This window comes from Aulonocara sp. 'chitande type north' Nkhata Bay, linkage group LG13, assembly GCF_057382095.1.
Source record: "Aulonocara sp. 'chitande type north' Nkhata Bay isolate Kocher_YH1m ecotype deep benthic linkage group LG13, A_spYH_male_GT1.1, whole genome shotgun sequence".
NCBI classification, from domain to species: domain Eukaryota; kingdom Metazoa; phylum Chordata; class Actinopteri; order Cichliformes; family Cichlidae; genus Aulonocara; species Aulonocara sp. 'chitande type north' Nkhata Bay.
Window position 1 is genome coordinate 842,921 of NC_141356.1, and position 22,058 is coordinate 864,978.

General features: G+C 45.1%; 2 protein-coding genes across 2 annotated transcripts in view; both read right to left on the minus strand.

Moving 5' to 3' along the window:
- The window catches only part of hspa12a (heat shock protein family A (Hsp70) member 12A), a 373,254-nt gene that overhangs the window by 175,052 nt on the left and 176,144 nt on the right, over nucleotides 1-22,058 (minus strand). The window lies entirely within an intron of this gene.
- The window catches only part of atp6v1ba (ATPase, H+ transporting, lysosomal, V1 subunit B, member a), a 43,860-nt gene that overhangs the window by 2,508 nt on the left and 19,294 nt on the right, over nucleotides 1-22,058 (minus strand). Inside the window, exons 2-11 of the mRNA XM_086258174.1 lie at nucleotides 21,923-21,978; nucleotides 21,566-21,664; nucleotides 16,914-17,007; nucleotides 16,458-16,535; nucleotides 13,803-13,942; nucleotides 8,308-8,409; nucleotides 5,780-5,877; nucleotides 5,525-5,648; nucleotides 1,489-1,639; nucleotides 1,037-1,119 (exon numbers count right to left, since the gene is read on the minus strand). Of these exons, the coding sequence (XP_086114300.1) occupies nucleotides 1,037-1,119; nucleotides 1,489-1,639; nucleotides 5,525-5,648; nucleotides 5,780-5,877; nucleotides 8,308-8,409; nucleotides 13,803-13,942; nucleotides 16,458-16,535; nucleotides 16,914-17,007; nucleotides 21,566-21,664; nucleotides 21,923-21,978 (1,025 nt within the window). The remainder of the gene's footprint in view (nucleotides 1-1,036; nucleotides 1,120-1,488; nucleotides 1,640-5,524; nucleotides 5,649-5,779; nucleotides 5,878-8,307; nucleotides 8,410-13,802; nucleotides 13,943-16,457; nucleotides 16,536-16,913; nucleotides 17,008-21,565; nucleotides 21,665-21,922; nucleotides 21,979-22,058) is intronic.

Consider the following 22,058-nt stretch of genomic DNA (forward strand, 5'->3'; position numbering starts at 1 on the left):
GCCGGCTCTTTAAAAGATCTGGCTCTGTGCTGTGTCCACACTGCAGCGTGGTGTCTTAGGTCAGACCTGTCCAAACAACTCTGACCAAAGTCTGATTTAACTGGGATGAAAAGTCTGTGTGTGGAACAAGATAAGGACAAACTCCTCAGCAAGCTGTGCTCTAACATTCACAGCTCACAGTCCCGTGTGTCCCTGCTGCTGTCCAAAAACACAGCAGCTGAGGTACAGCACGCAGGGAGTCTTTACTGTGAAATGTGCAGGATCATGTAGTTTGGAACACACAGTCTAGCTTTGGTTTACAGCTTCGATCAAAACTTTAGAGGAGACTCATGTCAAACACGTCGCAGGTTGAGGAAAAACCAAACACGTGCAGCACGTGGCTCAAAGACTCTCCTTCTGGCAGGTTAGCATTTCCTGTCATACTGACTTTGTCAGACAACATAAAAAAACCCCCACAAAACTTTTCCATCCATCCACTTCCGCTGGAGCCAATCCCAGCTGTCAGAGGGCGAGAGGCGGGGTCCACCCTGGACAGGTCGCCAGTCTGTCGCAGGGCCAACACACAGGGACAGACAACCATTCGCACTCACACCTAGTGGCAATTTGGATTATTCAATTAACCTATCCCCACAAGCTGCATGTCTTTGGACGGTGGGAGGAAGCCGGAGTACCCGGAGAGAACCCACGCAAACACGGGGAGAACATGCAAACTCCACACAGGAAGACCTGATGGTAGAATTGAACTCAGGACCTTCTTGCTGTGCGGCAACAGTGCTAACCACCGTGCTGCCCAAAAACCTTTACTTAAAAAAAACAATGTTTCTGTTTGGTCGAGTGTCCATCAAACATGAGCTACATGCGTGCAGTGAGCATGTGCTCTCGGTACACAGACTGATTTCTGCAGTGACAGATGTGACACGGAGGACCTGGGCACAACACGATCGTCTGCAGACATCATCAGTTATCATTATGTTAATATTGTTCTTCAGGTTTTGACCTGTGAGGCCACAGGTTCAAAGCCCGGACCGACACATACCTGTCTGTTGTGCAGCTGTCTGTCCACATACACCTGGCCCTCTGTGATGTATCCAGTCAGATCAGGAATTGGATGAGTGATGTCTGTTCAAAGAGACAAATGCATTTGTTGAACTGGAACACGATGACTATGAAGACGTAGCTGCACCAGCACAGAGAGGCTGTGTTACTCCAGAGCAGGGAGCCCTTTGTAAAAGCCAACACAATCACCCTCCCTGCAGTGCTGTGGGGGGGCGGGTCATGTTCAGACAGGAGCAGGCTCTTCATACATGTTTCCATGGTAACTGACGGCATCAAAAATGTCTACTCATTCCACTTTAGACACCTCCTCCATTAATTCAGTTGCCTCATGGGCAGATTAACTCGTTTAAGGACAGGTGGATGACTGACGACCACACACAGGTAGAGACATGAGGCTTCAGCTCAGAGCTATGGCAGGCGGTGTGCTCTCACCATCGTTGGGCATGGTCAGAATGGGGATCTGGGTGATGGAGCCGTTTCTGCCTTCCACTCTGCCGGCGCGTTCATAGATGGTGGCCAGATCTGTGTACATGTAGCCAGGAAACCCTCGACGCCCGGGTACTTCCTCTCGGGCAGCAGAGACCTAAAGGTGAGGACGAGTTGGGGGAAGCAGACAAAGGCTGTAATGAGACATTCCCTTTATATTTGAATCTCATCTGGGAAAAATGTTCAGGTTGTGTCATTTATTTTGGTCACTGGTACTGGATATAGTCTAGTCTTTACTGGTCTCACTGGCCAGTCCAAACACTTTAGACTTGTTACGACCCGGCTCAAAAGCCGCAACATAAAAAAGGAGACGAATACCAGAGTGTAGGTGAAACGAGGTTTTATCTTAAAATGGACTCTCAGGTTGGCTAAAACGGCTGGTGCCACCGAGGCAAAGACTAGGGAGCTCCCTGGGAAGCTTGCCTCAGGTATGCTTTTATCCACACCTGATTAGGTGTGGCCAATTAGCACCAGCTGAACACACTGAGCAGATTAGAGGCTGCAGAGGGACGCAACAGACTGGTTACAGTTAGCCACAGATCTGCAGTTATTTACCACCCATGGGAGGAAGCTGGAGTAGACAACACAAACTCCAAGCTCTGAAACGTTGATGTGAGGCGACGGTGCTGCTCACCACTGTGACCAAGGTTAGGGAATGATCCCCTCCAAGTCAATATGTTTGGAAAAAGAAACTTTAAAAACTGACAGCTGCTATATGAGTGTTTTCACACCTGACTTAAATTTGGTCTGAAACCAATTCAGAGGTTGGCACAGCATCATTCTGCATCCTCGGGTAAACGGGCTGCAACACAGGATTTGGCATTTAAACTGAAGACATCAAATTATTGTAAGACTCAAAACAAAGACAAACACTAGTCTTTACTTCTGCAGAGTCAAGTGATGCTGACTCTTCCATTTCGGTTACAAAAGAGGCAAAGAGCTGATTGGAAATGCTGCCATTCTGTTGGAGACCCTCTACAAAAATGACCAAAGCAAATCTTTGTTCTAAAAGTTCACCGGATTCAGAGCAAGAGGGAAAGAAAATGGATCCTATTCACCTGTGGATTGAAAGGTTGATGGGCAGTCTCCACGATGCTGAACAGCAGAGTCAATGCAAAATTCAACCTTCACGCTTGTGAATGGAAACAGAAGTTAAATGTTAATGTCCCGGCTCTTTGTACACGCTGAATTACCCATAGAGCTGCCCGAGGCTCAGTTGACTATTGGTGCAGACGTACATGTGCCAAGGTTATGAACAGCAAACACACATGTACCCTTTAAAAACCCACACTGTGCTGTGCCAACATATTGAAACAGCAAACTGTGCAACACAAAAGGATTATTACGAAGACACAAAAGAGTGAGTTGAGAGGACCCGACTCCTCGCAACAAGGAGAAAGGAGGGCAGTGGGTGTGAGGGGAGTGAGGATCGGGGGGGTCCATTTCCTTTTAAAGCCAGACCTACAATAATGAAGTTAAGGTATTTCCTAGTAGACTGAAGGACACATTATCCTCCCTTTCAGCAGGAGCTCACGACTTTAGTGAGTCTATCACCTTTGTGCTGATGTTGCTGAGGTTTTACACTGGGGGGTGTTGACTTTGTGCCAGAGTGCAGCTTGAGAGAGGATTCAGTATTTACCACACACTGCTGAATATGTGGCATACATACATATATGTGCGGCAGAGTGAGAGAGCAGATGGAAAAGCTGCATGTAAACTGAATGTGAAAAGAATAGGACACAATTAAAAACAACTTCTAGGATTTAACACTGAGAAGAAGAACTCGCTGACCACGTTAGCTTCTGCAGATGAGCCTGAAGGGTTATTCAGCTGATTTATATTTACCTGGGATATGGCAGCATCTCAGGTTTCCTGCACAACATTGCTCAGTAAAGCCTCTGTGACAATGGATATATAATCCACCAACACCCATGAAGGTCTGGCCTTTGTTTTCACTCTCAGAGGTACAACGTGCATACAATGACACAGTGAAAAGCCTCTGGCAACAAATATCAGCCATGGAAATGTGAGAACCTAAAGGTTCCCCTTTTTATGCACAGCAGCATGATGACACGAGTTGATGTTGTTGTGGACACTCCAGCGACACAAATGAACCAGCTGACCAATTAACATTAATTTAAACACAAACAGTTGGACGTCTTGCAATGAGGCAGAAGGCCTAATGCAGAGCTGCTCCCTGATCCTGTAAGTGTCACTGTCCACACATCAGCTCTTTGTCTTCTCCGTGCACCTCGGAGGCTGTGCCAGAAAAATGTGTTGCTATCTATGAGTCGACGTTGTCCCCATGTAAGCAGCGTTTAAGTGTCCTTTGGTCAGTGTTAGGGAATCTCAGTGGTCACCTCGGCCAAGAGTTGCTCATGAGGTTAAGACTCACGTGAAACACCAAAAAACATTTAAAATGTGGATTCGTCCTACCAGAGTCGTCCAAAGACTCTTCAGGTCAGAATGGTAAATGTAAAATTATCAACCTTTCATAAAGAAGAACCAGTAACCACGACGACTGTGAGCCCGGGCATGAGGAGTCGTTGGATTTGTTTAACACACTTATCTGCATTAAAACAACCAAACCAGCAGTAGAGTTAGTGACCTTAACACGCAGGGCCACCGTTGCCCTGGTGCGCCTAACTTTTTCAACCGCATCGCTGAACACCGCAGTTTTACATGTGGGAAACTGCTGTCCACACAGACAATATTGATTTGTAAAAGATTAACTAACAAGCTTGTGCTTAAAGTGCTTAAAGTGCGTTGGCTCTCTTTGGTGATACTGTAGACAAGTTAAACGTAATCATCACATCGGCTCCTCTGACGACCTGCTTGCCACTGAAAGGCCGTGTTAGAGGGGACACTTGGGCATTTATCGCAGCACATAATGTGTTTCCTGGATACACTGTGCTTTTTCAGATGGCTCCGTGTCAGAGCTGGCTATGAGTTTCAGAAGGATCAGGCCTTAACAAAAAAGTTATCAGTAGTTCTTTCCACCTTTTTACCCACAGCTACATCCACTTCTGTCGGGCCGAGGCTGCTCACTACGGCTGGCATCATCACTGATTTCTGTAATGCACTCGATTCCGATTCACGAGGTCCTGATTCGATTCAATTTGATTTAGCCTCAGACAGTCAGAAATATTATAATTTGATGGTTTATCAGCATTGATACATGTGAGCCTTCATCAGAGGTGTGAGCATCACAGCAGAGGCCTTTGTGTCAAAGTAACTGAGGATAAAACAGAAAAACATGAAGGGGATTTTCCTGTTTTCTATAGCAGATCAACTTTAAAATATTCTGCAATATTGCATAGTTTTAAGAAGTTTACATTTCTTCAGTATTGAACAGCAGAAATGAGGCTTTCTCGTCCGAGCGGCCGACAGCGCTGTAAACAACGGTAGACTGGAGGGTGATAAACGAATGAATGATGCAGGAAACAGAGATTTGAGACGGGAAACTGTTCTCGAAGCACAGAGAGAGCTGTGCAGGAAGTGTGATTTTATTGTGCTGGTAGCAAAGCAGCAGAAGTCAGAGGGGATTCATGACGACATTTATCAAATGTGGAGCGTAGTTTGGATCTTCTTTTGCTGCTGCTTCAGTGAATTTTGGTTGGAGAGAGATAAAACCTGCAGCTCAGAATCGAGTGCAAAAAAGACGGAAACACAAAGCGCCGACGCATCAGAGTCAGCGAGCTGTCGGCTTTCGGCCCGACGCCGTGTCCGTGTGAGAAAGCTGATTGTGATGCGTCGGGTCCGCTCTGTGTTTACGTTTTTTTTCAAAACCTTGAACAGCTGGTCACACCAAAGATTTTTTTTAGTCGCATCATTGAAAAATATGGTCGCACTCTAGAGCCCTGAATACAGAGCATTAGATTAAAACGTTGTGACTCACTGGGATTTGGCTTTTACACCGATGTTATTTTGACAAACAACACCTAAACATTAGCTGAGCCAAAGACAGTAAAGGCAGTCGTACCTCTCTCAGAGCTTCAGCGTAGGAGCTCATGTCGGTGAGGATGACCAGGACGTGTTTCTCACACTGGTAGGCCAGGTACTCTGCCGTCGTCAGCGCCAGGCGGGGAGTGATGATACGCTCGATGCTAGTTAGCCGCAAGAGAAAAGTCAAGATCTTTAGTAGCTCTCAGTCCACGAGACAAACAATTACGAGTAACACACACAGCAGCCCACATGTACAACATCAGCCAGACTACTGCTGGAGATCATTTCTTACGTGGGGTCGTTGGCCAAGTTGAGGAAAAGGCAGACATTGTCCATAGAGCCATTTTCTTCAAAGTCAGACTTGAAGAAACGAGCCGTTTCCATGTTGACCTGAAACAGATGCCATAAGCATTTCAGAAATCATCTCTGGAACATTAGTGGCTTCACAAACTGTGAGGTGTCCTGGAGAGATGCAAGAACGTCTGAAGGCATGAAGGTACTGAAAAGGCAGCAAAGAGCAGGAGCGAGCCATTCTGTCACGAAGGGAACGTGATGTTTGTAAAACTCCTCATAAAGACTTACAGTTGACGTCATTAATATAAACACGTTCATCATCCTCCTTCCTTCAGTTTCAACTCAGAAATGGAAATTCGATCACTGTTCCATGTGGAAGGTTCACAACATTAGTACCAGGCGAGTAGTTCAGTGTCAGCAACGCACACAGCTACACAGACATGTTATTTACCATACAGCACATGTGACTGATGGCTGCGAGAACCACATTCAACCACCGGTCAAAGTTCCTCAATGGACTTGATGTTATACTGTTAGACACGATGAGCAGTGCCAGAGCCGCGACCTCAGGCACAGTCTGACCAAAACAATCAGAAACACACGACGTCCCCCGGCGGGCCGCGCCCAGGACGTCACGTCCCCCGGCGGGCCGCGCCCAGGACGTCACGTCCCCCGGCGGGCCGCGCCCAGGACGTCCAGAACTTGGACATATATGTTTGACTTACACCTGCAGTCGTATTGAACAGCGATGGATGGTGAAGGACAGGAAAGGATGATGTGGCGTTTTCCTCTCTGAACTCACAGAATCCAAGTTTGCACTGTGGTGACTGCAGATACTTTATTACATTGTAAGTCTTTTTGAAATGTAAGTCTGTAACTGTAAGAGACTGTAAGTCTCTGGCTAACACTGCCAAATTGCACTTGAAAGCCTCCTCCAGCCTGTGCCGGGCTGCGCTGTCATATCCTCCATGTGTAGCTTTTCCACCACTCTGGCTGCTCCAGCTCATCGTGATCCCTTTGCTTGCAGAGCACGTCAGCACTTCCCCGTGGTCAGACGTCGTTGTTCAGCAGGATGTCCACGTGGTCCAGTAACAGGCCTGACAGTGGTTTAAACCTGCAGCCATGACTTTGGTCACAATCTGAATGACAACATTCATGCTCAGGGAAAGTTTGGTGCAGGCTGTAGTGAAACATCAGCGATGCTCTGCTCAGTGACGTCTGCAGTGAAGCTACAAAGCCTATCAGCAGCCACCCACACCACAACCCCACACCTGTGTTTGGTCTGTCAGTGGGATCCTTTCTGTGGCCCAGCAGCGCTCACAGCAGAACACTGTGATTCGTACACCTTTGGACTCATCACAGCCGCTGGTGACGTTTCTGCTATTTTCATGTTTCTGTCTGTTACAGTCTTTGCAGAGAGAGACACGTCTCTCATTTGTCAAGTCTGACAAAGACATATTCTGAATTCTTTTACTCTCCTGCTGTTAACGGCTTCCTGGGCCTGACTATTTCCTGAGCAGCCAACAAACCAGCACACGTAGTTGAATTTCAGCCCTCCAGTCTTCTGAATCAGGTGTTTTCCACATTTTTCAGCAAAGGCTTTGTGTTTGTGCTGGGAATGTTCTGCAACACAAACTTGTTGTTTGTCGTTTAGCACACTGGCAGTGAAAACAAATCAATCTGCACACGTGGCATTAAAGGCTTTTTCAGAAGCTTTGCTTGGATTCATCCATGGTGAAAATCACACGCAGGCGTCACACATCAGCAGTTAGCACACATAGTTTGAGTGTTTCATTTTAATGTTACAAAATCACCATAACCTCATAAATTTACAGACATTTAAAAAAGTAACACACCAAGATAAGAATAATTCCTGATTTTTAAACGTGACAGCGAGCAGAATCCCGGTCGCCGACCCCGCGTTAGGATGACAACCTGAGGAAGAGTTTCAGTTGAAGGTGTGACGTTCAGCACACCGTTTCAGCTTGATTCACTCTGATGCTGTGATGGTGCACACTGTGTGCTAAAAATGCATATCCAAGCACTGCCTTCACTGCTTATCCACAGTCGTCACACACCAACCACCGTGGGATGTGAACTGTGCAAGGTGAAAGGATGAAGGATTACATTTAGCAAGTGAAGCAAGTGAGTGTGTGTGTGTGTGTGTGTGTGTGTGTGTGTGTGTGTGTGTGTGTGTGTGTGTGTGTTCGTGTTCGTTCCTTGGAGGTCAAGCCATCACAATTGAGCATTACAACAGATGGAAGGAGCAGCTGAGGAACACAGAACTTGATACGGGAGGCTGACGGCGGCCTTTGAATTACTAAGCTGTCTACATGGCTGGGGGCTATGCTCAGAGGTGCAGAAATAACAAGAGGGACTTAAAGGTTAAATCACCTGGTGAATAAAGGACAACATGCAGGGCGGGAGGAGGGAACAAGGTGTCACATCAAGGTTAAGAGGGGGATTAGAGCCACAGATGGGCTGGGAAGAGTTTGAAAAGCTGAATGCTGCAATTTGTCTGCTTACCCCCATGGCTGCGAAGACAATGGCAAAGTTGTCTGCACTATAGTCCATCACATCCTTGGACTTCTGCACCAGGCCAGCCTGACGACAGATTTGGGCAGCAATCTGAAAGCACCAATAAGAAACAGAGTCAGACACACAGACGGATGGACAGAAGGGCTAACAGTCGACAAAAGGCTCTCAAAGAACATGTAAGCTAGAGTCAAATCCATACGAAAGCGTCACCTGAGGCTCAAAATGATCACGTGCTATTTACAGACTATAGCTGCTGTTATTAATGAAGAGACAATCACCTAGGAAACTACAGCCACTCACACTGTGACTGAGCGGCTGCAGCTGCCTCTCCATCAGGACTCAGTCTCATTACCGTTTCATATCTGACATTCAATCCCTACATAAACCACCACATTACATATAAGACTGCAGAGACGCTGTGTCGCTGTAGTGAATGTGTGACATGATCACGGCCCTGACCTCTCTGTGCACCTTGAATTCAGCCACAGGGTGGCTGAAGGGAAAAGGCCTACATGGATGAGCTCTGTCACGTGTGCTTGATGACACAATGACACCAAACAGACCATAATTAGGTGGAGAACACGTTGTGCGTTTGTTTGGGCACTTCTGCAGCACGTTAATCATGTAAAATGATCCAGTTATGCACAGCTGATCCTTTTGTGGGCACAGTGGAAACAAATGTTGGAACATATTTCCAAAAGTACGTGCTGACAGATTAAAAAAAAAAAAATAGCACCTGTGCGTTTGTGGTCACATGATTCAGTCGCTCGCTCTAGCACTGCTTTGGTTTGAACTGTAACACTTTGATCTGTTCTACAATAATAAAGGTTTTAAATATCACATAAATTGCCATAAGCAGCAGCTGCTCTTTATGTTTTAAATAATGCACAGCGACAGCGCATCTGGCTGTAGGTGCTGTGGATGCTGTAGGTGCTGTGGATGCTGTGGGTGCTGTGGATGCTGTTGTAAGTGCCCTACCTGTTTAGCAGCATGGCTCTGAATGATGGGTTTGTTTGGTGAAAACAGAGCTTATAAGTCCACAGAGCAGAAATTAGGCTGGTGATCAAATCCTAACAATAAAGCTGGTGCTCTTGAGCTGAACACACTGAACCTGACCCAGCTTTATACAGCGAGGGATATTTGGGGATGTAGTACATTTGTGAAGTGTCTGAACATGAACACACTACAACTGAGTCATGAATTTCCACTGTGAGGCACAAAAACTTCCAAAAAGGAAACAAAACAGCTGTCATGTGACACAGAAGGACCACAGCTACCACTCGTGAATCATCCCACTCACTCATGTTAAACATTTCCACTGAAAGACTTCCACAAAATTGGACCTCAACATATCCCAAAGCATGTAGCTTAAACCGCTGAGCGAGCAAAAGGTTTTTGGTGTATTCAAAGCAGCTGTGAGTTCTTGGTATGATACAACAGTTTGGTAAAAGCATGACCTCCCAGAGTACAGGGATGAAATAAGTTGAGTTTAAAGCTGCGAGTTAAAGAGACAAAGGTTCAAAAGGACAGACTAAAGATGAGGGCTGCACTAATGATTGGTGACTGATCACCAGCAGCCTGAGGCCAATTGTTTTTATCTTGTTTTATCAGTAATGTAATAAATAATCGTTACATTTGTAACAAATGTAACGATAATGTAATACACAAGCTGTCCACGTCTGAACTCTGACATGAGTGAGGATGAGGAGGACGTATCCATTACTCTCATCTCTAAAGAGAAGAAAACACAAAGTGCTGCTTCTGTTTCATCCATCCATCCATTCGCTTCCGCTTGTCCTTTTCAGGGTCGCGGGGGGGCGCTGGAGCCTATCCCAGCTGTCAGAGGGCGAGAGGCTGGGTACACCCTGGACAGGTCGCCAGTCTGTCGCAGGGCCAACACACAGGGACAGACAACCATTCGCACTCACACCTAGTGACAATTTGGATTATCCAATTAACCTATCCCCACAAGCTGCATGTCTTTGGACGGTGGGAGGAAGCCGGAGTACCCGGAGAGAACCCACGCAAACACGGGGAGAACATGCAAACTCCACACAGAAAGACCCCGGCCTGATGGTGGAATTGAACTCAGGACCTTCTTGCTGTGCGGCAACAGTGCTAACCACCGTGCCACTGCTTCTGTTTGTTTTTAAGTAAATTCTACTTTATCTCCTGTCCTCAGCCTTTACACATGAACACCTAAATAAATACCTAAATAAAAAAGTATGTAAGTGGCTGTAAATGTATCTGTAATATCTGTCCACTCCATGATAAACCATCCATCACTGTATATAAATGGTGCTCTCCCATTAGTACCGCATTCTTTTTCTGTATGCGGGAAGTGGGACATAAACTCCCTGGTGTCGGTTGGGTTTTTCTAATTGTTGTTATTTGGACCACAGAGCATGTATTAGGTGGGTGGATAGCACTACTTTAACCTCCTCTGGTCTCTGGTGATCTGGCAAACTAAGGAGCAGACTGTCCGAACCATATCTGGTCTTTAAGTGAGGACGTGATGAACCACACTACTCTGAATTTATTATGGCTGTTGTGTTTTAATGTTTTAATACTTTGAATCTTGTTCTATTTAATCTGAACAAGCCCCTAAAACAGGCAATGATCACTGGCCTCTCTCAGTTTTTATTACCACTGTTCATTTTAAAGATCAGTTTTTAAACCCATACGATGTACAGTGGGGCAAAAAAGTATTTAGTCAGCCACCGATTGTGCAAGTTCCCCCACCTAAAATGATGACAGAGGTCAGTAATTTGCACCAGAGGTACACTTCAACTGTGAGAGACAGAATGTGAAAAAAAAATCCATGAATCCACATGGTAGGATTTGTAAAGAATTTATTCGTAAATCAGTAGATCAGGAAAATAAGTATTTGGTCAATAACAAAAATACAACTCAATACTTTGTAACATAACCTTTGTTGGCAATAACAGAGGTCAAACGTTTACTATAGGTCTTTACCAGGTTTGCACACACAGTAGCTGGTATTTTGGCCCATTCCTCCATGCAGATCTTCTCGAGAGCAGTGATGTTTTGGGGCTGTCGCCGAGCAACACGGACTTTCAACTCCCGCCACAGATTTTCTATGGGGTTGAGGTCTGGAGACTGGCTAGGCCACTCCAGGACTTTCAAATGCTTCTTACGGAGCCACTCCTTTGTTGCCCGGGCGGTGTGTTTTGGATCATTGTCATGTTGGAAGACCCAGCCTCGTTTCATCTTCAAAGTTCTCACTGATGGAAGGAGGTTTTGGCTCAAAATCTCACGATACATGGCCCCATTCATTCTGTCCTTAACACGGATCAGTCGTCCTGTCCCCTTGGCAGAAAAACAGCCCCATAGCATGATGTTTCCACCCCCATGCTTCACAGTAGGTATGGTGTTCTTGGGATGCAACTCAGTATTCGTCTTCCTCCAAACACGACGAGTTGAGTTTATACCAAAAAGTTCTACTTTGGTTTCATCTGACCACATGACATTCTCCCAATCCTCTGCTGTATCATCCATGTGCTCTCTGGCAAACTTCAGACGGGCCTGGACATGCACTGGCTTCAGCAGCGGAACACGTCTGGCACTGCGGGATTTGATTCCCTGCCGTTGTAGTGTGTTACTGATGGTGACCTTTGTTACTTTGGTCCCAGCTCTCTGCAGGTCATTCACCAGGTCCCCCCGTGTGGTTCTGGGATCTTTGCTCACCGTTCTCATGATCATTTTGACCCCACGGGATGAGATCTTGCGTGGAGCCCCAGATCGAGGGAGATTATCAGTGGTCTTATATGTCTTCCATTTTCTGATGATTGCTCCCACAGTTGATTTTTTCACACCAAGCTGCTTGCCTATTGTAGATTCACTCTTCCCAGTCTGGTGCAGGTCTACAATACTTTTCCTGGTGTCCTTCGAAAGCTCTTTGGTCTTGGCCATGGCAGAGTTTGGAGTCTGACTGTTTGAGGCTGTGGACAGGTGTCTTTTATACAGATGATGAGTTCAAACAGGTGCCATTCATACAGGTAACGAGTGGGGGACAGAAAAGCTTCTTACAGAAGACGTTACAGGTCTGTGAGAGCCAGAGATTTTCCTTGTTTGAGGTGACCAAATACTTATTTTCCACCCTGATTTACGAATAAATTCTTTACAAATCCTACCATGTGGATTCATGGATTTTTTTTTTCACATTCTGTCTCTCACAGTTGAAGTGTACCTCTGGTGCAAATTACTGACCTCTGTCATCATTTTAAGTGGGGGAACTTGCACAATTGGTGGCTGACTAAATACTTTTTTGCCCCACTGTAGCAATGGCAATAAAACTGAGAATGGTACTGCTGGACTAATATTTTTGTTACTAATTTGTCTCTCATTCATTTTTCCCTTAAAAGTTCAGAATCAGAAGAATCAGAATCAGAAGGGTTTTATTGCCAAATGTTGAGCAGGTTTACAACATTAGGAAACATTAGGAAATTGCTGCGTTAGCGTTAGCGTTCATCCTCCAGCTTCACTATGCTAATGTTATGCTAACATAGCTGTGTCGCTAGCGATCAAGTAGCACATCATTATATAAGATAAGATAAGATAACCTTTATTAGTCCCACACGTGGGAAATTTGTTATATATACTGGTATATATATATATACCAGCTAGCCCAACTTCAGTAACCCTACAAACGTCACTGCTGTTTAGTTTTCTGTCTTCATTTATGCTGGAAGTGATAACAGAGCTGTACGTTTGAATTTATTCACAAATCTCTCAGTCAAACATGCTACATCATGTTTAGGTAGAAGCTAGCGAGCTAACTTCCTGCTAACTTCTAACTCTGTTAAATGTAATAAATCCTGTTTTCATGGATGCCTGGATGTTAAACTTAATTGTTACACCTGGTAAAGCAGCAACACTGATCATTTTATTAAAGATGAAAGAATTCAGACAGTTTTTAACTCTCAGTGATGCCGCAGTGTTCGTTTGACTTTGGGACCTGAAGGGACGGAGTTTAGGACCCAGAAACAGATAATGATGTCAGACTTACAAACCGGACAGAGACACATTACTTTTGTGTTTTACTCCATGCACTTCTTCCTTGTCAAAATCTGCTTGCAATACCAAATGAACACAGGAAGTAATGCAATAGGTTTAATGAAGTTATTCTTGTTGCAACAGACTACATGCAGTGGGAAGGGTCACCTCATTTTCAGTCTTCTGCCTAAACTGACACTGACTCGAGTGGCATCATGTGAAGATGCTATCCGAGTTCACTCTGAAGCCACTACAGAGACACCAAACACTACATGAACATAATGCTAAACACACTTATATCAGCTAATACTCAGGTATGCTCTGGTGTTTACGATGGGGATTGATTCTCAATAAAGATAAAAGGAGATATTCAGCACTTCCAGTGGTACCTAGTGGCCCAGCATTTTACCAGCATTGAGACTTCTTGGTGTTGTCACTAAAGAAATAAAATGGTATGCTGATCTCACCTCATTGTGGGGCAACCCAGCGGCAGAGAAGATGGGGATCTTCTGTCCTCGAGCAATGCTATTCATGCCATCAATGGCTGAGATGCCAGTCTGGATCATCTCCTCAGGGTAGATACGGCACTGAGGGTTGATGGGCTGACCTGAGAGACAGAAACACGTATTCAGCTGGACACAAAGGAAGCAATAGCACACTTCACTGTTCATCATACAGGTCAGTCCCACAGACTTGACCAGACAAAACACGCAACAGAAAAAACGTAGTAAGAAAATGGTGATAGAAAGTAAAAGGCTGTGCAACTGCTTAAATGGAAAGTGAGATTATTAATTTGATGTGAACAATCAGAAGCAATTATATCGTGTTATTGTGGAAGCTAACTTACACTGTACATTCATGTGCTCCAATAAAACTCTGCTGAGCATAGTTTATATTCTAGTTACAGTGACTACATACTGAGTCAATGAAAATATTTCCTATTACAGTTTCAACACGCTCTTCTGAGCTGCAGTAATTAAATAATAGTGCAAGGACAACAGCTACATTAGACAAATGACTGTTAGGAATTCTGCCAATTAAGCCGTTGCTTGCTTACTATATGATCAAAGGGTAACTGCACTTATAGAGCACTTTCCCAGTCCTACCGCCTGCTTAAAGTCAAATGCAGACGTCTTACACAGGTCAGTATCTGGCACAGAAAACATCTGACAGGCCTTTCAATTAGTGGATAACCTGGTCTACCGCCATGAGCAATGGGGGGTGCAGAGAATTAGTCACAACTCATTAGTGACTTTGAAAGGGGTTAACCAAGGATGTGCACAGAGACCTGCTCTCAGGAACTCTCACTCATGTGGTTCACCGGCACTAATCTATCAATATTTCACAACAGCATGTCAAACCGTGTAGCTGCCACAGGATTAGCGCCACTGTGGCCCTGTAGTGTGACCACGAGCTGCAGCACGGCGCTAAGTATAAACCATTAAGAGAAGCAGTGGTTAGGTGTTGTCCTGTTGACCGGGGTTAGGGTTAATCTTATCAAGCTCCTATGGATGCAGACTGATCACATGACATGCAAAGAGTGACCATCATATCCATCCAACCTATGGAAGACTGTTCCAGAAGAAAGGACTTAAATACTTCCAGATCACTTTATAAAAGGACCCATGGCTGTGATTACTGAAGTATCATCTACTGTTTCTACCTTTTACAACAGCATTAATATTCAATGCACTGTGTGGATAAAGTATTGATGGTAAATGTAGGATTGTAGGACCCCAAACGTTTGACTGGTTGGGTTTATTGTAGCGGTATGGGAAAAATCTATAGCATAGTGATATTTGGGAATACTGGCTCAACACACGGACACAGAGTATCGATATTTTATTACATACATGTAAATACTCTGGGAATTTCATGAACACGATGGCTCATCTTATGCACCAACCTGACATAACGTTAGCCGAGCCAACTTTAAATGGCTCAGCCAAAACAGCCATGAAAACTGGCACACATGGGTGAGCTGAGAGGTTGATAAGACTAAAGCTCAGAGGAGACCGGCCCCAAACTTTGGAACAGTCGGCCTCCTCATATCAGGATCTCTCCAACACTCGACATCCTTAAAACCCATCTGAAGCACAGCTTTGCTCACTAGCTTTGGTTTTGTTCTTCGTCTGTGTTACTTTTTACTGTGTACAGCACTTTAATCAAAATGTGTTGTTTGTACATGTGCTCATAAATAAATTGATTGATTGCAGAATGAGAGCAGACTGGCATTTATTGTTGTGTACTCAACATTTGAACATTTACTTGCTATTCCGCGAGTAGCAGAATGCTAGGATAATTTCCTAAACTTCAAAATAAAAACATTTCCTGTTAAAGTCAAAGGAGCTTGCAAAGAAAAGCGTCCTCATCCGAGAAGCTTCTTCAGTTCTAAGGTCAAATGGTGGAGAGTCCCAGATATAAACCTAGTGGGAGTTTCCCCCCACAGAGGGACAAAAGGACCCCCTGATGATCCTCTAATCGCCTGAGCCAAGGTGTGAAACTGGGTGTGGGTCCCAATCAGCCAGAGTTTCGGGTGTGTTCATTGTGAAACCTGGCCCCACCCTATCATGTGATTTCCTGAGGTCAGATGGCCCAGGATGTGAGTGGGTGTTAAGGCGTCTGGGAAGGGATCTCAAAACTGGATTATAGATGGCAGAGAGTTGGTGTCGTAAACCCCCATTTACGTTTGGTTTACGTAAAACATTTCATTTCTCACAAATGAAGCTAAAGTTCTTGAAATGTTTATTTGTTAAGGAGACAAAATGTACTCAGGCTGAAGAAAACAGTTTAACACTATTAAAAAGGACACTTAACTGTATTAGCAAAAAATGAATGAGTAAAAAAAATTATTAATGTTATTGTGGTATTTCACTCATGTTCACACCTGGGACAGTAAAACAGTACAGAATACACTGCTGAGTGAGCTTTGGTCAATATTATTATTATTATTATTATTAATAATAATAATAATAATAATAATAATAATAATAATAATAATAATAAAACCCTAACAATAACTATTTGGTGATTTTTTAGGACATTGTACCTAAATGAAGTTTCCGTTTATGACACTGCATTCTTATATGACTTAGCAGCAGGAAAGTAAGAGGCTAACATACCCATGATGTCCAAGTAATCTTCAGCCAGAACAGTCGGCCCGCGATCGATAGGTTTGCCTGAACCATTGAACACACGACCTATAAAAGGAAATATTTTGGTAAGGAGGCATTTAGACATTACATCATTGCTTAATGAGATGAGACCTGCAAGCACATTCTGTCTACTTTGTGCTACTTTACTTTGACAAGTGCCAGCAATTATAAACTCGTGTTAGTGATGACAGAAACAAAGAAAACAAAGAAAAAGCATCTCTACTTTTTGCTTCCATTCAAATGTATGTAACCTTGTGTTGTACTGAGTCACAGTGATTGAGATTCAAGAACATTAAAATAAAAGCTTTGATTAAATTATTTGATTTTACAGTTTATTTAGAAATTAGCGTAACAAGGAAAAAAGCTGACTACATTAATTCAGCGTGCTATAGCATTTTAATCATTAAATCACGTTGATCATACCTAGCATGTCCTCTGACACCGGGGTACGCAAGATATCACCAGTGAATTCACATGCTGTCTTCTTGGCATCAATACCTGATGTTCCCTCAAACACCTGCAGCAACACAGAAAGGTAGCAAAGACATCCTCAGCATGTCTAGTTACATGTTTACTGATAGTGATTATCAGGGTTGTCAAAAAAATGAATTCATTAACAAATCCCTCAATGCTTACATATTAATCAATATAAGAATTAATATGGAACTCATTTGCAATACAGACACCAACAGTGCTGCCTTTGCTCCCGTCAGCTGACGCGTGACTTCACATGGCAAAGCTGCAGACAGTCCGGCACTGAGCTCCTCCCCTCACTAACAATTACAGACACTACACAGTAGTCTCTGAGGGTTGATACATGGTTCAAATAAGCTGCTGCTACATGCTGAAATGTTCAGGATTATGCATTAGGTTAACATTAATCTTAGCCTGGTGCTATTAGAGAATGATAAGATTAGAATTAATGAGAAATTCCACATGTTCTGGACCCTCGGGTAAAGGCAGGGGGTGAGCTGTCAACTGATCACCACCTGGTAGTGAGTTGGATCAGGTGGCAGGGGAGGATGCCAGACAGTGCACCCTCAGCATACGTTTGGGGGCACTGGGAATGCCTGGCAGAGGCCCCGGTTCGTGAAATCTTCAACTCACACCTCTGGCAGAGCTTCAACAGCAGTCTGAGGGAGACTGGGGACATTGAGTCCGAATGGACCATGTTCAGCATCTCCACTGCCGAAGCCACTGCACTGAGCTGCGGCCGCAAGGTGGTTGGTGCCTGTAGTGGTGGTAATCCTCGAACCAAATGGTGGACACCAGAGACGAAGGGAGCCGCCAGGCTGAAGGAGGAGGCCTACCGAGCTTGGTTAGCCTGTGGGACTTCGGAGGCAGCTGATAGGTACCAGAGTTCACGGAACGCGGCTCGGGTAGTAGCTGAGGCAAAAACTCGGGTGTGGAGGGGTTCGGAGAGGCCATGGAAAAAGACTTTTGGACTGCCTCGAAGAGATTCTGGCAAACCGTCAAGCAACTCAGGAGGGGAAAGCGGTGCTCTACCTGCACTGTGTATAGTGGGGGGGAAGCTGCTGACTTCGACTAGAAACATTGTCAGCGGTGGAAGGAATACTTCAAGGACCTCCTTAATCCCACTGGAACGTGGAGGCAGCAGAGTCTGGGGACGAGGGGGACAGCTCTAGGTGTGAGGTCACTGAGACAGTTAAACAGAACTCCTGGGGTGGATGAGGTCTGCCCTGAGCTCCTGAAGGCTCTGGATGCTGTAGGGCTGTCTTGGTTGACACGCCTCTGCAATGTTGCTTGGAGATCAGGGACGGTACCTCTGGATGGGCAGACCGGGATGGTGGTTCCTATCTTTAAGAAGCTGGACCGGAGGGTGTGTTCCAACTACAGGGGGATCACACTACTCAGCCTCCCTGGGTGCAGGAGAGTCCGCCCGTTAGTCAAACTTTCGATACAGGAAGAACAATGCGGTTTTTTGTCCTGTCGTGGAACACTTGACCAGCTCTTGATCCTCTCAAGGATACTTGAGGGTGCATGGGAGTTTTCCCAACCAGTTTACATGTGTTTTGTAGACTTGGAGAAGGCATTCGACCGTGTCCCTCGGGGTGTCCTGTGGGAGGTGCTTTGGGAGTATGGGGTGTCTGGCCCATTGCTACGGGCCATTCAATCCTTCTACAACCGTTGCAAGACCTTGGTCCGCATAGCTGGCAATAAGTTGGACTTGTTCCCGGTGTGTGATGACTCTGCCCGGCTGCACTTTGTGACCCATTCTGTTTGTAATTTTTATAGATGGAAGTTATGGGGGTAGCCAAGTAGTCAAAGGCCTTCCACTAGGGTGGTCTCAGAATCTCATCTCTGCTTTTAGCGGATTATGTGATTCTGTTGGCTTGATCAGCTGGTGGCCTCCAGCTTGCATTGGAAGTATGAGTATGAAGCTGTGGGAATGAGATTCAGCACCTCCAATCCATAATATGGATTGACTCAGGCTCAGGGATGAGTTCCCTTTAAACTTAAATTGTTTAGGAATCCCAGTCTACAACTAATACAATATAAAATACTACATAGAGTGCACTATACAGTCAATGGATGTTCAAGATGGGCTTCTAACAGCTGCTCACATAGTCAAGGCAATACACCTGACAATTACAACCCAGGGGCTGTGGTCATGACCTGGATGGAATGCTGGTGGCTCTTGGGTGGTGTTTTTCTGGCACCTGCGTGCAGCACAGCTGGGGGAGGGTCTGTGTCGGCAGACATAGGTTACCGACTTGGTAACCCTAGCTGTCCCTGCGTGGCTCTGGGGTAGACTTGGGGATTTGGGGTTCTGGGAGTGCTTCTTTACATCCCCGTTCTCTGTTTGCAGTCTGGGGTGGGGGGCCGGGAATTCAACTCAGTTTTATCTATATAGCGCCAAATCACAACAACAGTCGCCTCAAGGCGTGTTATATTGTAAGATAGACCCTACAATAATAGATACAGAGGAAAAACCCAACAATCATATGAGCAAGCACTTTGGCAACAGTGGGAAGGAAAAACTCCCTTTTAACAGGAAGAAACCTCCGGCAGACCCAGGCTCAGGGAGGGGCGGGGCCATGTGCTGCGACCTCGCCACACTCCTTGCTGGTGTCCGATGCCACAACCCGTCGGTGCGTTGGTGGTTCTTGGTGTCCGGGGCTCGGGCGTGTACTGGCTCATTCCTGGCGGCTGGTTGGCGGCTCCTGGCGCCTGTGGCTCAGACGGGCCCCTTCAGGGGTGTGTGAGGCCCTCAGATCTCTGGCCTCTAAGCCTGGGGTTCAGACCACCCTGGCATAGCCGGCTACCAGTGGAGTCTGCAGGCACGTTGCCGCAGCCCCCTGTAACTTCTGCCCTGTGGCTGCTGGGTGACCCCCCCCCGTCTGCGGCTCTCCTCGGCTCTTTTCTAGGTGGGTGCTGCGGCTGCCCCTCTGGTGGTCCTCCTGGGGCTCTCGTGCTCTGGAGGGCCTCTAGATGTCTGGGACTTGGATCTACTCCATGCCTGCTTAATGTCATTGGGGGCAGGGCTATGGCTCCCCACACCTACTATTAGACAGTTACGTGGAGAAACCTTGTAAACTCCTTGGCTGCTGCCTCTAAACATATGGTTCGTTGTCGGTTTTGTGTGCTGCTCAGTAACATTCAATATTTATTATTTAGTGTTACTTATGCTTATCTAGGTTGTCGCTGTGGTTTTCCTACAGCGTTGTTCCCTTTTTGCTTGTTCTTTTCCCCAGCAGGTGATCGAGCGGGTTTGTGTGTCTTTTCTCTCGTCTCTCTTGCCCTCCGTTTTTCTTTCCCTCTCCTTTTGTTCAGCCTCTTCCCAACTTCTCTTTTCTTCGTCTTTTCCTCTCCTATCCCCCGGTCCTGTCTGTTTCTATTGTTAAAAATGTGAAAGTAAAAAATAAATAAATAATAAAGGTGAAATGAAATATGACAATCAAGTGGACCAGTACAGCGAAGTCGTAATGGTCTACTTAGGAAAATAAATCTGTTGGGCATGTTTCTTGGCCTTCAGACAATAATTCTGATTGCTACAGTGCCGGACAGCGAAGGCAATAGATGAATAAATAAATGCAAATACTACAAAAATGGATAGGAATGCTCACTTTAGGCAAACAGTGCTGGTTTATGAGAGTCACTGTTTGGGTTAGGGTTAAATATGCACAGCCTTTGTTTTAGGTGCTCTACACGGACATGTTTGCTAAAATGAAACTACAGCACAGTGATCAAAGACCTACAACTGTTGTCTCCTGCTCTAATTATCAGTAGTAAGTTAAATTGCAGTTTAGCTATTTTGAACTATTGACTACTTGATCATGATAATGTTAAATGTAGATACAATTTCCTTTGATGTTGCATTGTCGAGTCTACGGCTGTGCTATCCCTTCTTTTGTGTGGCTGTGTGCGCTCATGGTGCATGTCTGTGTTTGTAGATTCGTGCGGTGGCTGTGCCAGGCTCTTTTTCAGTTTTATGTTCATTTGGTGAGACGCCTCCAACCATAACCTCTTTATATCTGCTGATTGGTTGGTTCAACCATCATGTCACAACCAACCACCATGCAAAGCTGTATGAGGTGCTGTTGGTCTCTGCATGGAACATTTCTTTCTTCTGTCAGGTTATTATGGCTAGTATGAAAAAGGCTAGTATGCTACTATGGAGCATTCAGACAACATAATAGTAAGTTACAGTGTTTGCATGGTTAATGAATGTATTTTAGGACCTTGAATGGTGCCCAACCAGGTTTGGATTTTTGTGTATGCTTTGGTCCCCATATCATCTTATCATTTCATGTATTTGGCAGCTTAACAGGAAAAGTATTTTTATGTATAACAAAGCAACTTTAATGGCATGAGCTGTCATTGAGGAAGGATGAAGATCCATGCTAAGGCATATGTACCTTACCTGAGTCCAACCGAAACAAACCTGGGCCCACCTTTCAAGCAGGCCACGATCATCAAGCAGTAATCAAACAAACTGGACATTGGGGCATGAGCACAAGTAAGGATAGCAAAATGCAATTGCACAGAGCACAGAGCTTACAGCACAGAGGCTGTCAGCTGATATGCTTTAGTTTCCACTCACTATTTCTTACCTGAACAACTGCCTTGGTTCCAATCACCTCGAGGACCTGTCCGCTCCTCTTGGTACCGTCTGGCAAGGTCAGGTGAACAATCTCAGCATACCTGGGGAACTAATTCAAAGAGATTCAACACTGTTACTACAGCAACAGAAAAACACGTTTTTATCATTATTATAAAAGAGCACACCGGCTAGTAAAGTGCTGAATTATACTGACTTCTACAAACATTTGGAGTTTACCGAGCGACAGCGCCACTATTTGCAACCTAATTAATACATATTGTAAGAGGATTTGCACAATAGATGAACGAGTGTTAGCAGCACCACGGACAGAAAGCCTGATAAAAACAGAATTTCTTTGCAGCCTTACCTTCACGTTATCCAGGATCACCAGGGGTCCATTTACACCTGATACAGTGGAGTAGGCTGGAATAGGAGAGAGACGGGTTACTCATTTCTGAACCTCAACATGCAGCAGAACAGGAAAATAACACACAATACTTCAA